The 16,605-nt window shown below is 27.2% G+C and overlaps 1 protein-coding gene across 1 annotated transcript; it reads right to left on the minus strand.

Annotated features, from left to right (window-relative positions):
• Positions 1-2,839: 2,839 nt before the first annotated feature.
• LOC132921868 (beta-galactosidase-like) lies at positions 2,840-11,707 on the minus strand. The gene is made up of 11 exons (XM_060985105.1): positions 11,476-11,707; positions 7,848-8,014; positions 7,192-7,342; positions 7,064-7,127; positions 6,825-6,919; positions 6,561-6,753; positions 4,473-4,822; positions 4,126-4,401; positions 3,896-4,033; positions 3,629-3,835; positions 2,840-3,539 (listed from the first exon to the last, which is right to left on the minus strand). The coding sequence occupies exons 1-11, from the start codon at positions 11,563-11,565 to the stop codon at positions 3,333-3,335; spliced, it is 1,938 nt and encodes a 645-aa protein (XP_060841088.1). The 5' UTR covers positions 11,566-11,707; the 3' UTR covers positions 2,840-3,332.
• Positions 11,708-16,605: the final 4,898 nt, after the last annotated feature.

Consider the following 16,605-nt stretch of genomic DNA (forward strand, 5'->3'; position numbering starts at 1 on the left):
TTGTCACACAAGCCTATGTATCCAGAGCAATTATATTTATATAAACAGACGTCGAGACACTTATTTCTCTGTAAGGCTTAAGAAATACTTAACATTTCTCACACTCAATCAGGGCACTGTTAGTACATAATGGTAACTATTGTATTACGATCTCCAAAGAAGTAATAATCAAAAATAAAAACTAATTTTTAGAATACTACATTTATTAATTATTTATCTTTTATTATAAATAAGATAATATATATTGGGGTATGGACGGTATGTTGTAGAGATGTGTTTGGCTACGTTCACTGATTAGTGCTGTAATAAGCATTCTACCCGGCGTTTCTAGCTACCGGATGTGTTCCACAAACCTAGTGAAAAAACCCCTACCGTAACAAAAAAAAAAATCCACAGCTAATGGTCAAATTTTCTGAATCTTAAGTACACAGTTATTAATTTCAATAATTTATTGAATGTGAAAGACACAACTTGTAGTTAGCACAAAACAAAAAATTAATTTATTCAGTCTTAAAAAAGCTTTGAATAAATATATTTTTGAAATATTTAAGTACCTGGGTATCATAATAATAGTGCTAAATAGCGCCGGTTATAGTTTGCGTATCACTATTGCAAATTTTAACCTTTTTTGTATGACAGTTGCGTATAGTTTGAGTTTTGGATTATACCTATATCGTCTGCGGATCGGTTAAATAGAATCGTAGCACTAGACAAGAGCTAGTAATTTCATAAAATATTTGGTATATTCTTAAAAACATCAATTTTTTGGCCCTATTCATAATTATTGATTGTAAATAATATATATATATATAAGCTACCATAAACCAGGATAATGTTTATTTAATGCAACAAAAGTATAGTTTACCTAATAACATTTTGTAGATGTAGATGTGTATATATGTTCAACTTTTTCTATTCCATAATTAAAGTAATAATTATATTTAATAAGTTAATCAATTTCTAAACCTTTGTTTGACCAACTAAAACAATTGAAATGCGTGGGCATCAGCGGCCACTTTTCATTCTCCCGACTTTTTTTTTATCATGAGTTTTATATATCAGGTAACTTATCTGTTATTATGGCTTGTAATAGATCTCTAATTAATGCTACATTATTGGTTATAAAAACATTTTCATTAATCCTCCACCAGTATCTCGGCAGACATTTTTTTATCAGCCATCAGTTTATTGTTTCTTAACATTTCATTTGATGTTCTCAGTTTATCACATTTAATTTTTAGTATAATTTCAGTTTGAGATATTTTGTTTATTAACTAACTGTTAAATTCATCTTGTGTTTTTAGCTAGGTATCTTTGTTTACTCTAAACGAGTAACAACATATAATATGGTATACAAATATTATATCATAAATAAATATTAACATTGCGAGTATATTATTAAATGTTTATTGTTTTATGTTTATTTTCTTACTTTTAACTTATAATACCAGTTTTTAAGTAATCAATAACTGTTTTATAATTTACCACTAATGTAAAATTAGTTGTCTATTTAACTCCTTTTAATATAGAGTTCTAATTATAATTTTTATATAATATTTTTTGTCGTGATACGCAGAAACAGATCATTCAATGTATATAATTAATATAAAGTAAAAACGAAAATAGTACAACGCGCACAAACATCAAACTACAAAATTAAATTTAAAAGTTTAAAGTTTCAATAGAAATAAAATACACAAGAAAAAAAATTTACCAGCAATCAGTTAATAAATGATAAAACTTATGATAAACAATTTTTACATAAAATAGTACGTTCCGCACTTACGGATATTTTCAAGTTAATATTGGTACAGCTGTCACCTAGGTGACATACATATCTTAAATATGTCAAAGTGGATTATTTATAGAAGTGACGAAGGAACATCAGGTGGATTGCCTACGGGTTGACGGAACATTAATCCTTTTACAAATCTTCGAAATATTCCATAGTATAATATATAAAAGTAGTAAAATTTAATTCAGGTTTACATAAAAACGATTACAATTTCCAAATATCCAATCCTAGGGAAGATTTATTTTATTAAAATCAAGATACATCAAAAATGATCATTTAACATTACTTGTTGGTATAGTGGTTTAACAAATATGATATAATATATAAACCATTCAATAAGATTACCTGAAATTTACGAAAAAGTTTTAAAATAAAATAATAAACATCGTTATTCATCGTTTAAATATGTAATTTTCTCCCATTTCAAATGTGTATGAAAAAAATTATGTTTATAAATTTTGTAGATTCTTTAGTTCCGAAATTAATTAATTTTTAATAAATTGTTAACTACAAAATAATATTATTATAATTCAAAAACGAATTATAAAAAATACATAAAATGTTCACCAAATGTTTAATATTATAGATTTTTTTTTTAATCTGGGTTGTTATCAAAAAAAATAACTCGATACTTCATTAAGCCATATTATACAAGTTTGATTACATAAAATTAATTATTTCTAATCGATTGAATGTATTTGTAGAAAGAATGAGTACTATAAAGTACTATAGATTATAAATTGATTATAAGGCTATGAGGCTTACAAGGCTTGAAATACTTTTAGTGCAGTTAATAAAATTCAAAAATGTTTCATCCCAAACACTAAAATTAAATTAGTGATTTCAACATATTTCTTATGTACTAAAACTTACATTAACATAATAACATACGTAATTATAAAATACATTGCAGAAAATGTGTCACGTAAAATGTACAAATATTCAACGATGAAGTACCGAAAACTAAATTATCCCATCGTGTTAAATTAATAAATCCTTCTAAGACGTTATGATATATTATATAAATAATAAGCGCTAAAAGGATTTTAAAAAAAAATGTATTGTTCATGTATTTTAATATCACAAGTACACTAATCTTTACAAAAGTTCATTTCTTTTAAAAAAAATAATTATTTAAAATTTATAAATGCGAAAATTCATAGTAATAAATAACACAAACTATATACCTTAGAATAATGTTTAATCAACATAATCTACTTATATACGTACTACATAAAACAAACATTTAAAATTCACTGTTATAGTAGGGAATCAAAACCACCTTTCTTGAGAACATTTTAAAATATGCATAAAATTAAATTAAAAAAAAATAATCACTTGTTATTTAACACAGAGGATGAGTAGTAACTGCATAATATATATATATATATATTCCCATAATAACTACAGAGCATATAACATGTTGATTATTGCTAATAATGATATAAAAATAAACAATACTACTAATTTTAACTACAATAACCATAATTTAATTAATACAAAATATCGAGTATAATCAGCGTCGCTAATGATTGGCTTACAAGATATTTATAGGACCTAAGATATTAGGTTTATCAGTTAATGAAATTGACAAGTTCTTAGGAACTCCTTCAAGTTCCAACATGACAATGGTGTTTAATCCCGGTGGTGGAATAAGAAATGTAGCTGGAACATAAAGTGTTATTTGTGGTCCAGCTGATGGCCAATATCGCCCTACGTTTATTCCATTCACAAAAGCAACGCCCTTTAAATAACAAAAATAAAATAAATTATGTAATAAATATTATGTCAAATTTATTTTGATTAGATATTTATTATTCATCAAAAGCCAACCTTTTTCCAACCAGTAACGTCCAAATACGTATCCAAAGGTTTTGTTAAACTATCAGGTAATGTAAATTGTGTTTTATAAAATGCTGGTAGCACAACGTAATTTTGTGGTTCAACGGTCGAAAACCAAGACGTTTCGTTTAAAGGGTATGCTATCATCTTCCACGGTCCTAATACATAATTACCCAATGTAACTGGTTCAAAAATACCCTGTAAAGAGTATAATTTCAATAATAATTACAAACGAAATTAAAACATAACCTGACCAACCTTTCTGTCTTCCAGAAAGCTTCCGAAATTTATCCTCCCTTGGTTTTCAATTAGAATACTTAGCTTTTGAACTGTACTATTTATATTTAAGCTCACTGGTGTATTTTCATAGTTACGTGGTATGATATTTACTTGTACCTAAAAAAAAATGTTTAATACCTTTTTTTTTTTACTTCAAAATCGTACGATTATAATTATTATAATATGACATATGGCATTATAACGCATACCTGGTCCAAGAATATGGTCGCTTGATCTCTGATTGTGCTAATAGTAAGGTTTACGGGAGCTGTGACGTCTTTTTGTTCGTTTGTCAAAATAGTTTCATACATTACAAATCCCGTGTTTATGCCCATGACTTCGAACCCAAGTGGAACATCGTTCTCAACCGGTTTAATCCGTTGCGCGGCCTTATCGAAAAGACTAATCAGCGGTTGCATTATGAATGTTCCATAATTACCCTTAGGTGCTGGTACGGGTGATATTTCATTTGATACTGCAAAATTCTTTAACAAAGAGATTCAATTATTAAAGCGAATACCTATATAATATTTTTATTTTTATTATCAAGACTTACAGTTTCTTCCAGCAATTTCTTAATTTTAAAGTACTTTTCGGTTGGATCTCCAGCTTCGTCTAGCGGAGAATTGTAATCATACGAGGTTAATTGAGGTAAAAATTGTGGATTTTTTAATTTCTCGTACTTGTTGGCACCAGAAGTGAACCCAAAGTTTGTACCTCCGTGGAACATATAGAAATTGATTGACGCATTCAAAGCTAACATGTTTTTCATAGTTTCCACAACTTCGTGACTATCGACGACTGGCGATGGTTCACGCCAATGTGATAACCAACCAGCGTAATACTCGGAGTTAACTAGTGGTCCTCTTTTTTGTGTTGCTCTCATATATTTAAAACATTGGGAAACTGAAAATCGGAATAAAATCAAAGTTACGAAAAATGTGATATTAATTTCCATACGATATAGTGTACACCAGTGGCGTATTTAGGCCGGGTTCACAGGGGCCACCAAGGTATGTCTAAGTTGTGGACGGGGGCATAGGGTCTTAATCATTACATAAAAAAATTACGAAAATTTTTTTAATTTAAATTGTATCTATGTTAAAAATAATTTTATTTAAAATACAAAAAAAATGTACAGTAGTGCCATTTATTATTTTGTATATTATACGGTAATAATTTTTCAAACGAATTATTATTATTATTATTATCATTATCGCAGCCTGTACGCGGTAATTGCAGCACAGCTATTCCACGAATAATATTTTTAAATGATCAAGTAACGACTTACTATCATGTAAACTGCGAAGTTATGTTGATGAAAATATTGTAGTTTAGGTACGTTGTTGTCTTCTTACATAATGTATGTATATTATAAGTTATTACTTATATTAGTACATTTATATTTTCAATAATTATATTACTATTGTAGTATTGTGTCTATTAATAATGTCTAAACATGTACATTTGAGTGGTAGGTAACTAGTAGTTTATAAAGGAAATTTAAAACACAACGCTTTGTAAAGGTAAAATTATTCCCACGAATAAGTGTTTTTTTTTATAGAGATGCTCCTGAAAATAATTCATGTTTAAGGACGACTGTGAAATTTACACCTGCGGAAACAACTGATATTGTAAGTAGATTAAAATTGCCTATAATAGTTCAAATAAAATAAATGTTATTCTAAAATGTAAAACCAAATTGTTGCGTCTTCAGTTGTAGGTAGGTTCTATGATATATTATAATACATTTTTACTGCTTATAGGCGTATTACCTTTATAATTACCTTCATAATATGCTTTTATTATATTTTATTTCAACCTGACATTTTTTTTTCTAAAACAAATGTTTTCATATATTTACACAAGTTGATGGTTGTTTGCCACTGACATAAATGTGAGCAACCAACGAAATAAGTATAGTAATAATTTGACTTTAAGCCGTTGTTGCTACACATGTGCGCTCAGATGATAACATTTAGAGCATCAGTCGTTTAAATGTTTACCGTTTTTAAGAGAACACAACAACCACATGTGTTGCCTCCGTTTAACAAGAGCGCAACATAGCAAATTTACGCTCAACAAATCACGTTTAGCTCCGTTAGTTTAAAAATTAGAGTGAATCGAGCTATTATGAACTTGATGGTAAAAACACTTGATCTGTGTTTGTATATTGGTTTTTAACGATTATTTAATTTTTAAGTGAATTATGAGCATTTGTTTATTTAGTCTATATTATATACACATAACTTGCTAAAAAATTTGGACTATCGTAAAAAACCAACATATCGACGAAGTCGAGATTATCGATAAAGTGAGTGTATTTTAGTATTATAGGTAGCTTAAAAGCTAATATTATTACTTTTTTTTAATAATAGGTGAAATCTGTTCCATCTAAATTTTCGATTACCTAATCAAATTTCTAATATTTATGAAAATATCTATAAATTTATAAATAATAAAAATGTATTTATATACATTATATTAATACATAATTATTTTTAGTTCATAGAATCACTATTTAATAATTAATATTTTTATTAGAATTTAATTTCTGTGCTAAACATGGCCTATATTTCTCATATGCCCTTGGGCCATCAAGTTTCTCGCTACGCCACCGGTTTATACATAAGTAGATATTTACCATCATTAGTCGAGGCACCGAAATCCACAGTTGCATAGACGTCCGGTATAGCACCGCATGTAAAATAAGAATATCCACATCCATCGGTTGTGTATAATAAAGCTTTATATCCAACGTAACTTTTATATAAATCTCGTAACCACAACATATACTCTTGGTCGCAGGCACTGTAGCTACCATATTCATTCTCTACCTACACGAAAAGTAAAATTAATTTTCAAAATATTTGGCGTGTGGTGATAAGTTTATTAATTGACTATATACCTGAACCATAATTATATTTCCGCCATTCCCGTACAAAAAGGGGTCAATTTTGGGCATGAGTACACTAAACCATTTGGTAATGTAATGTTTATAACCTAAGATTGAATAAAACAAATTGTATTACTGCAATTCTTTATAGTTGATATTCTCATAAAAGACATTGATTTATTGTTGGAAATTAATCTATATAAATAATAAATAAAGGGTCGACCTTAACAATAGAAACCCCTAGTACGTACTTGGATCATTAGTTCTCAGACGTTTTTTGGGCACTTCATTCAATAGCCAAAATGGAAATCCGCCCTAAAACATGTAAAACAATAATTTAAATTTGGTCTCTAATTCATTTTCGCGTGTTATTACTCACAAAATCTCTTTCGGCGCAAATATATGGTCCTGGTCTGAGCAACAAATACATGCCCTCGTCTTTAACTAATTGCAAAAAATACTCCAAATCGGCTATATCATCAAAGTTATATACGCCTGGATATGGTTCATGTAGACTCCATTCTACATAACTACAATACAATATTTTATTATTATTTACATAGGCATTTACTTAACGATTATAATGACTCAATGACGTACACATTTTACTATATAAGCATTAGATGTTATATATTTAAGAATTTCTAAGATACGGTTTGCTTTAAATTTATATTTTTACTTTTCACATATAAAAATCAATTTAATCTTTAATACAACGAATTTTATGATAACTTTATAATAATATTTACACTGTACAAAGTTCCGTATTAATTATAATTATTTATTTTACCTGTATAAAATAAAAATCACAAATAATAAAAACTTAATTTATATTTAAAAATATAAGACTTAATATAGCATGTTTTTTTATTTTCAATAAAATCTATTTAAAAGCGCATTGTTTATAACAGTGCATTTATAGTAAAATAAATCTTAACAATTTGTTTTATAACTATTATAATAGGTAACTAACTGTATTTACTATTCGTGCTTTTAGTTTAATTTTATGTAGTATAATATATAATATTTACTTACGTCGATACGGCATTTAAACCAGCTGCTTTCATTTTCTGAATTCTGTCCTTCCAATAAGGTTTAGGAACTCTAAAATAGTGTAACGAACCCGAGACATATCGAAAAACTTGACCGTCTTTTAGGAACTCATTTCTTTCGTAATCTACAGTAAAAGTTGGCTTGATTGTCTACAAATAAATAAAAAAAAGAAGGTACACACTTTTATTTTTGTCATAGGTAAAACCACCAAAAAAAATAAAAATATTATTTATATTTAAATATATAAATCTAAAAACTATAATACTAAATAATTAAATTAAGTTGTAATATAATATTATTATTAATTTACTATTTAGATTTTTACTTGCCAAATTATTTTATTTAATATTTAGAATTGCTTAAATTGTGTGTTAAGGTTATTGTACGTTTTTTTTTATGATCATTTTTATATCTTTTCTTTTATTACAGAACATTTTTTTTATGAGTTTAATATTTTAAAGTCCTATTTTTCTAGAATTTAGGACCCAGTAATGACAATATGGTCAGTATAGCAGTAAATATATACTATTTTAAAATAAATAGTTATTAATCATGTTTTTTTTTAGGTACAACTGTATAAGTGTATTAATACATAGTTAGTAAAAAAATACAAACGTTAACTTAAATTCTGATTTAAAAATCAAAGCACCTTATAAAAAATGTAATAAGAAAGAATTAATACTAACGTAGTTAGTAAAAAAATACAAACGCGTTAACTTAAATGCTCATTTAAAAATCAAAGGACCTTATAAAAAATTTAATAGGAAAGATTTAATTGATTTATTTTAAAAGCTTTATGGAAGACAGAAATATTAATGAATTACGTTATAATTCATCAGTTGGTATTTAGTACAAATTATTATTGAAATTATACTTTACAGAAGGTGTCAGAATATTTGAATACAAATTAAATTAAAAAAAAAAAAATCAGTAGGTATACAGAGTGTAACTAGTCTATTCGACAAATTCAATAACAGTGCAAATGCAATAATGTCAAATAGACGAGTTACACTCTGTATAAAACAATATTTACAAATTGTAACATTGAGTGTGTATAAATTACAAAAGAACTTAATTGTATATTATTGTAATATTATATAATACAATATAATATACATTGTTATTATTTATTAAACATTTATTCTATTTATTGAACGTTATAATATATTTATAGTATTAGTATTAAAGTAAGAGTAAGTAATAAGTATACATAATTAATCTCAATATTAAACAAGTCGTTACGTTTCATCGAATTTTTAAGAATTCAAAATACTATATTGTTCTTGATAATATTAACATACACAATGTAAGTACCAACAATAGATTCGAAGTTTCGCTATTTTATTTTTTTGTTCTGAAATCAATTGATTTTCACATCGTACAAGTGTACATTTTTTCTTAAAACTTTCTTACAAAATAAAACTAATCGTTTGACACGATTTGGAACGATACATATAACTACATTTTTTTTTTTAAATGTTAAATAACAATTTATTCGGCCATGAAATGTGTTATTTCTTTAAAATTCAATTCAAGTTTATATATTGATTTTACCGACGTACCCATATACTCTCGAAATATTTCCTTACATATTAGACCTTATGTCCTTATTGTATGAGTATTAATTACACATAATACCTGTATAATATATATATATATATATATAATAAACACGTTATACAACAAAAAGTAGTGTATGTAACAACAATGAAATATATGTCTGATTAGATTGGATTCTTTTATAGTTTAACTATAATTACACATAATACCTAATAATAATTTATTGAATATTACCTATTGTTTAATGTAAATTATATGATAAAGTGAATACTTAAACACGTTATATATAGCCAAACATGGGTAATTAAAAATTATAATCTTCTACTTAATTTACCTGATTCAAATTACAAATCGTGAATATAAATATATTTTATCATACAAAAGATTAACACGAACAATAAATTACGACAACATTAATATTAATAAAATATTAAAATCTATTATATTTTTATTGTTATACTTCAAAAATCAAAATTGTATTTAAATGATATGAAAAATAATTTTTTCTTTTTATTATACTGTAGTTTAGAAAAAAATACTACAATATGCTAGTATTCATTTTTTATTAAAAACATATAAAATACTATATTTTTAAACCTGTATACTAATACGCTTATTTGATATTCAATTATTAAATGCTATATAATAATAATAATATTACATGTCTAACTTGTGATTAAAGAATAAAAATAATATGAACTACTATATTATTTTTGAATGGAACCAAAAAAAAGTATGGACGTGATACGTGGTCAATTGGTTTTAGTAAGTTTTTTTAATGGTCACTTTTTCTTATAGGTAGTGATTTTTTTATACGTTTAAGTATATGTATAATACATTTAATCTGTGGGAAATAGAAATCATAATTTATAGTAATGTGGAAAAAACATAAACGGTTATTGTCAGTCTATAATACAAATTGGGTTATCAGAATTTGATGTTTCAGAATTTTGAATATATTATTATTAATACATAATATTTCTATGCAAAATAGAAAAAAATAGAACCAAAACTAAATAGGTATTATAAATTATAATACAAAACTATATTATAAATCTCTCTACAAAACTTTTAATACTCTTTTATGTGTAATTTGGGAATGGAGAAGTAATTTTTTGAAAATCAAACGAGAATACCTATTTATTTATAAAAGGTGTTTACAATATTAATTAATCGGATCACTTGATAATTTCATACATGGATTTGATCACATAACCATGGGTGATATATTTTAATATAGATATCTATTAAAATTTGTCACACATTTATTTTAGTTGTGAACGTTTTACATGTACCAACAAATCATAAATTATTTTATCATCAAAACTGAATGAGTGGATAAATGAATCTTAAAATGTTCGAAATATATATATATATTAGAATGCATAGTGCATACATGTATATAACATTAGATTTATTTCAGTTTTTATTTAACATCTAGATACGAATTAACCACACAATATATAAAATAATACTTGTAATATATATGACAACAATTCTCAATTTATGACCATGTTATAATTTCATATATTAATGTAAAAATGTGAAAATTACATTTCGAAAATAGTACAATAATGAAATTGCGTGTTATTCGAAAAGTGTATACATTATTGTATGTCTATTTACTACTATATAATATATATATATAGTAAATTTAAAATAATTAAATAACTAACGAATAATGAACTACATATGTGAGGTTAACTATATAACCAAAAAAAAAATTTCTAACACACGTTTAAAAAAAATTCTACCCCGACTGCTAATATTTTAATATTCTGATGTAGAGTATTAACTAAGGATGGACCGATACTAGAACGGATACTTAATAGTCGTTATCGGTAAAAATTGGTATTGGCCCATACCTATAGTATTAACAAAACAAGTGATTATAATATTATTATTCGTCTGTTATCAACTTATTAATGACATCATTATTTTTGAGGATTTATGAATTATGTACCCCCAACGTTGTTCGTATAGTTACATTATCTATATACTATTTTAAATATTTATTATTGCAACAGACAAGTCGTCGAATAAAACTCACCTCAGTCGTGTTTTCCGTCGAGATCCCAGCGACGGTCGTGTACAAGAAAACGGCGACGACAGCAACGATCGTCACACTCGTCGTTGCCATATTATTATTTGTGTTATTTGAACAATATTATGATAATAACTGCTATTATTATATGAAACGCGAGTCAAAGCGACGGTTGTCGGAACGCTGCAGCGAGTTGTCGCGTGCACACGTCGCGAAAGCAACAGGAACAAGACGACCGCGTCGGCGGTGATTCTCGCCTCCCACGAGCGTCGCGCGCCGCCCCCCGAACATACGGGACGTTGCGCGTTTTTTCACAATATATACCACGATGGTGGTCTTGGCTCTTGTCTCTTGACCGTAGTTCTCAAAGCCACTGACCTTCGGCAACTATACGTATATATAACATATTATACGCTCGATATACACATAATATGTGAGTACGACCACGCTCGTCTCCCGATGGGTGCATTGGTGTGATCGTGAGGGGCAAGTATAGATGATATAGATTTGCCCCTAAAATAAAGCAAAGAATGGCAATAGATATACGATATAAATACATCATACGGTCATCAGATTGTGATTTCATATTGTATGCTGGGTATATTGTGTTAACGTTATCACACATCATTAGGGTTACACAAATAATCCAATAATTTCGTGAATTACGATTGCAAGATTGTCATCACATCTTTCCCAAACAATATAGTTATACCGTATTTTTTAATGAACCCGTGTGCACTTAGCACGGCGTTATTTATAACGATATGAACGGGTATAGGTACCTAAAATTTGTTTCTAATACACAAAAAAAATTATAAGGTTTTTTTAAAAACAAACGATTAGATTATGATTTTGATTTTTGTGAATAAATTATTTTGCCCCCTTCTCCCCTCTCTTGGTTTTTACTCAATCGCGGCACTAGTCGGGTGTATATAGATACCGTCGATACAGAGTCGATTCCGATATTGTAGTATACAATATATTATAACTGCATTTACATATTATTATTGTAGAAGCCAATTTATTATAATATTATGTGTACCGCCCGCGGCCGAGAGAATTATTTTAGATCACGACCAAAGATGTCGCACGCGCGCTTGGGAGCAACAACCAGACGTTTCCGTTTTGCGAAAAGAAAGATATAGTGGCGTGTGCGGCGACAAACCTTTTGCGGCATCTGTAATATTATCGTTTATGTGATATATTAAACATATTATTATATAACGTGGGTCGTACGATTCGAAGTGTGGTAAATCTTTAAACACGTGCAATAACAAATACAAATTTAAATATTATTCACAGTGTGAAAAATTGAGTGTTTTTATTATACGGTGAATTTTATAGCATTTCATATTATTCACACGTCCTGTGCTAATATCACGTGTGCGGTGACTAAAATATTTATATTTTGATCAATTTACTGTACCACCTTATTTATATAGGTACATATTTTTGTAACATATGTGATAAATTATAAAAGTGCCATGATAGTAGAGTTTCTAACATTATCGCTACATGTATTCACATCTGAAACATTACAATTGTATAGGTTTTTTTAGGAATTTTTTACACCCCCGTGTGACATATAAGCACTCGCCCACTTCAAAATTAAGTTCAACTTGCATGATGTAATGTTACTTTCAACAAATTTAGTTAAAATTCCTTATTCATACGACTCGCGAGAAAACAAACTGAATAAAATGTTCAAAAAAAAAAAAAAACTGTAAGTTACCAATGGCTTGTAAAAGAGTTTAAAACCAAAAAAACAAAACTTCCAAGTTCCAATGTCCGATTGACGACGAATAGATATTAACGTATTAACGCTACAAGCTTACTGTTCGCGTAACCATTACCGATGGAAGTCATCGTTTACCCAGTAAAAGAAACGGTCAAGTTAAAGAAGTCTACTGTATATGTTTTTAGTAAACATGTATAAATGTTATTCCAAATAACCAAGTCGACGCACTGCCGACTGTGTTATCGATAACAATATTAGATATGTATCCGAGAGCCTCGGGGAAACACGTTCGACCCGAATTTTATAGTTTATGGTCGTAATTTTTTATGTTATTTTAGAACAGTTTTACGTTACTTTTTATACATTATAGGTATACTGTATTATAGCTATAAATAACTACAATATATAGTAAAATATTATAATACCATTATATGATCGTATAGGGTATAAACATGAGATACATTTACATAAGTGGGAGCGACCCGGATCTCGTGGATTTAGGTTCAAAAAAAAAATTAATAACCAATTCAATTTGTATTTCTTTGTGTGTTTCACTAATAAAAACTAAACTTGTACATTTTTATTTCTAATTAATTTTTAAAAGGATAAATGGCCTCACTGAACACATTCGTGTGGGTTCATGAGTTCACATCTTAAAATATAAATGTAATAAATAGATAGTACAAATTAATAAAATTACAATCACAACATTTTTTCTAATGTAAATAAAACATTAATAAATACATTATTATTATGTACATATATATAATGTAACATTGTATATATAAAATCATGCTGTAAAAAAATACAATGTAAAGTAATACAACTACTGTAGAATCCGCTTATTAGGAACACGGATAACTGATACAATCGCGTTATTGAAAAAAAATGTTCCGGGGCGGTCGTATATTAGAAATTTAGAACATTGAAAATAAATCGGATTATTGAAACATCACATCGATTATTTGAAACAATTAGGCGAAGGTCAGTTGACATATTCACCGGTTAGATAACCAATGTACTTTAATCTTATCTTTACTGTCGTCACGTTCATAGATAATCTTTATTATCGATGGTTACGTTTATTTTTACTGTACTTTATCGTAAGTACAGTACCTATACGGCTATACATATAACAATGCTCTTTCTGTACGTATCTCATTTGTAGTTCAGCTTCAGCGTGCGTACGGTCAATCAAATTGTAGAAGCTCTAAGTGTCCTGCATCATTACTCGTATGAAAATATGGTCACTCAATGCATAAAAACAAAATTCGATAGGTACACATATTTTTAATAATATAGTAAAATATATACATTTGTATATACTTTTTTTAAATTCAACAATATACATACATAGTTAAATATACATACAACATACATACATGTATTTTTCATTTTTTTTTTTTCATAGTACAAATCAAACCAATCGCTTATTATAAATAATCGGTTAATTGACACATTTCACCTTGGTCCCAAAATGTTTCTAATAAACGGCTTCTACTGTATTAATAATTACTAAAATCATAATTATTTATGTTATAGTAATTCGGTAATGCATTAAACCTATTATTTTCTCATAGTGACCAAAGTGTAACTTTTTTAAAAATCTAAAATTAATTTATTGATTGTACATTTTCTGACCAAAATATAAGTATGTGGATTGTGTTATTTTTTATGTATGGTTACATAAATATCTGATTTTCTTCGATAGTCTATATTTTATATACATATATATATACTGCACGATATATAATTATAATATTTTAATTCTGTATTTTGTGCAGTTTGACAAAAGAATAACTAAAAATAAAAAATAATCGATTAAAAATACTTTCTAGCGTTTTTTTAACGATAGAAAAATATTTCATTTAAAATTAAAACTAATCGTTACATATTGTTAAAAAAAAATAATTACACTGAGTGATTCAACAAGAATTCCTACCTCCCTTCCCCTACGCCATTTTATCCTTTAATAAATAACGCATTTATTAAAATTCCTGCAATTTTTGATATTTTAAATTCTGAGCGAAGCAATGGATGTATTAATTTTACATTGGTATGTTTTTCTTTTTCTGCCCATTATCATTTTTAAAACAATAAAAATACTTCAATTTTCAACTTTGAGGGTGGTTTTTTATAGAAAAATTGAACTCAAAAATGTTCATAGCATTTTTTAGTTAGAAATTCATAAAAAAAATTTTATATCTATGGTTTTAAAATGTAATACAAGACTCCTCATTAGTTTTTTTATACATAACAAAAATAATATGTTTATCGGAAAGTCACGTTAATTTTTACAACTGTTTGAAGTTTCATTTTTCACAACATTAAATATTCACCCATGTAATAATTATTTTTCTTAAAACCATTTTAGTTCTTTGTAGTTATTCAAATACAAATAATATAAATACTTAAAATTTTCACCAAATATTCATGTTAGCAGTTCTCATTTTTCCAATCATAGTATTAGTATAACGTTGTTAGGTGACATAATTTTTGTGTAGGACATTTTCAACGATCTTCCCATTGCATACGACACGCCACCATTAACTCTATTCTAATGATTCAAACTGTATTTTAGAAAACTGTTTTAAGATACATCCTGTTTACTATAAATCCTAGAACCAAAGCCACACAGTGAATGACTAATGTGACCCAATTTTCTGATTATTCAACTAGTCCAGAAATAAAATGGTATTTCATCTCCAAAACATCGCATGCTTTGAGATAGGCATTGATGTGTTCTCATTTCTTATCCACACCCGTTGGTGATATCATTGTAAACAGAAACAAAATTCTTTATGTATCTGAATGATTAATAACCTTATTTAAATATTATATTATTACCTTTAGTCTTTACCGTACAGTTAAGAATCTATTAACGCGGAAATATGTCTTTGCGAGGACATTTTTAACGCGTTAAGTATACTTATTTTTGTGTGGGATACGAATACATTCAGTTATATTATAGACTGTCATTAGCTACCAATAATTATTATATTATTTCATTAGTATTAAATAAACAAATATTAATTTACGTAAAAAATTAGGACATTGTTACACTATACACTGCATTTTAACAGAATTCGTTTTGGCTGAACGCAGTCAGTGAATTCAATTGAATATATATATATATTATTAAGTAGCACGTGCTACGTAGGGAATAGGTACCTATGTATTATCGAATAAACTATAACTATATGTCTATGTAAGTATATTGTTCAAAAAAATTGTAATTTGATATTTTTGTAGATAAGCTTTATATTGAAATAAGAGTAGATATATAAAAATATATTATCTAAAAAAGTATAGGTAATCTAAGATAGGTATTTTGTATTTTTTATTTAACTACTTTTTATTTTTCATTCAAGATGTTTTGCTATAATTATTGTCGCACG

This window comes from Rhopalosiphum padi, chromosome 2, assembly GCF_020882245.1.
Source record: "Rhopalosiphum padi isolate XX-2018 chromosome 2, ASM2088224v1, whole genome shotgun sequence".
NCBI classification, from domain to species: domain Eukaryota; kingdom Metazoa; phylum Arthropoda; class Insecta; order Hemiptera; family Aphididae; genus Rhopalosiphum; species Rhopalosiphum padi.

Excerpts from the sequence above, each read along its gene's own strand:
- LOC132921868 (XM_060985105.1), bottom strand. The coding sequence starts at position 11,565 with ATGGCAACGACGAGTGTGACGATCGTTGCTGTCGTCGCCGTTTTCTTG. Across the intron at positions 6,754-6,824 it reads GAAATATAATTATGGTTCAG|GTAGAGAATGAATATGGTAG; the intron begins GTATATAGTCAA and ends CTTTTCGTGTAG. Across the intron at positions 4,823-6,560 it reads CGGTGCCTCGACTAATGATG|TTTCCCAATGTTTTAAATAT; the intron begins GTAAATATCTAC and ends TCCGATTTTCAG.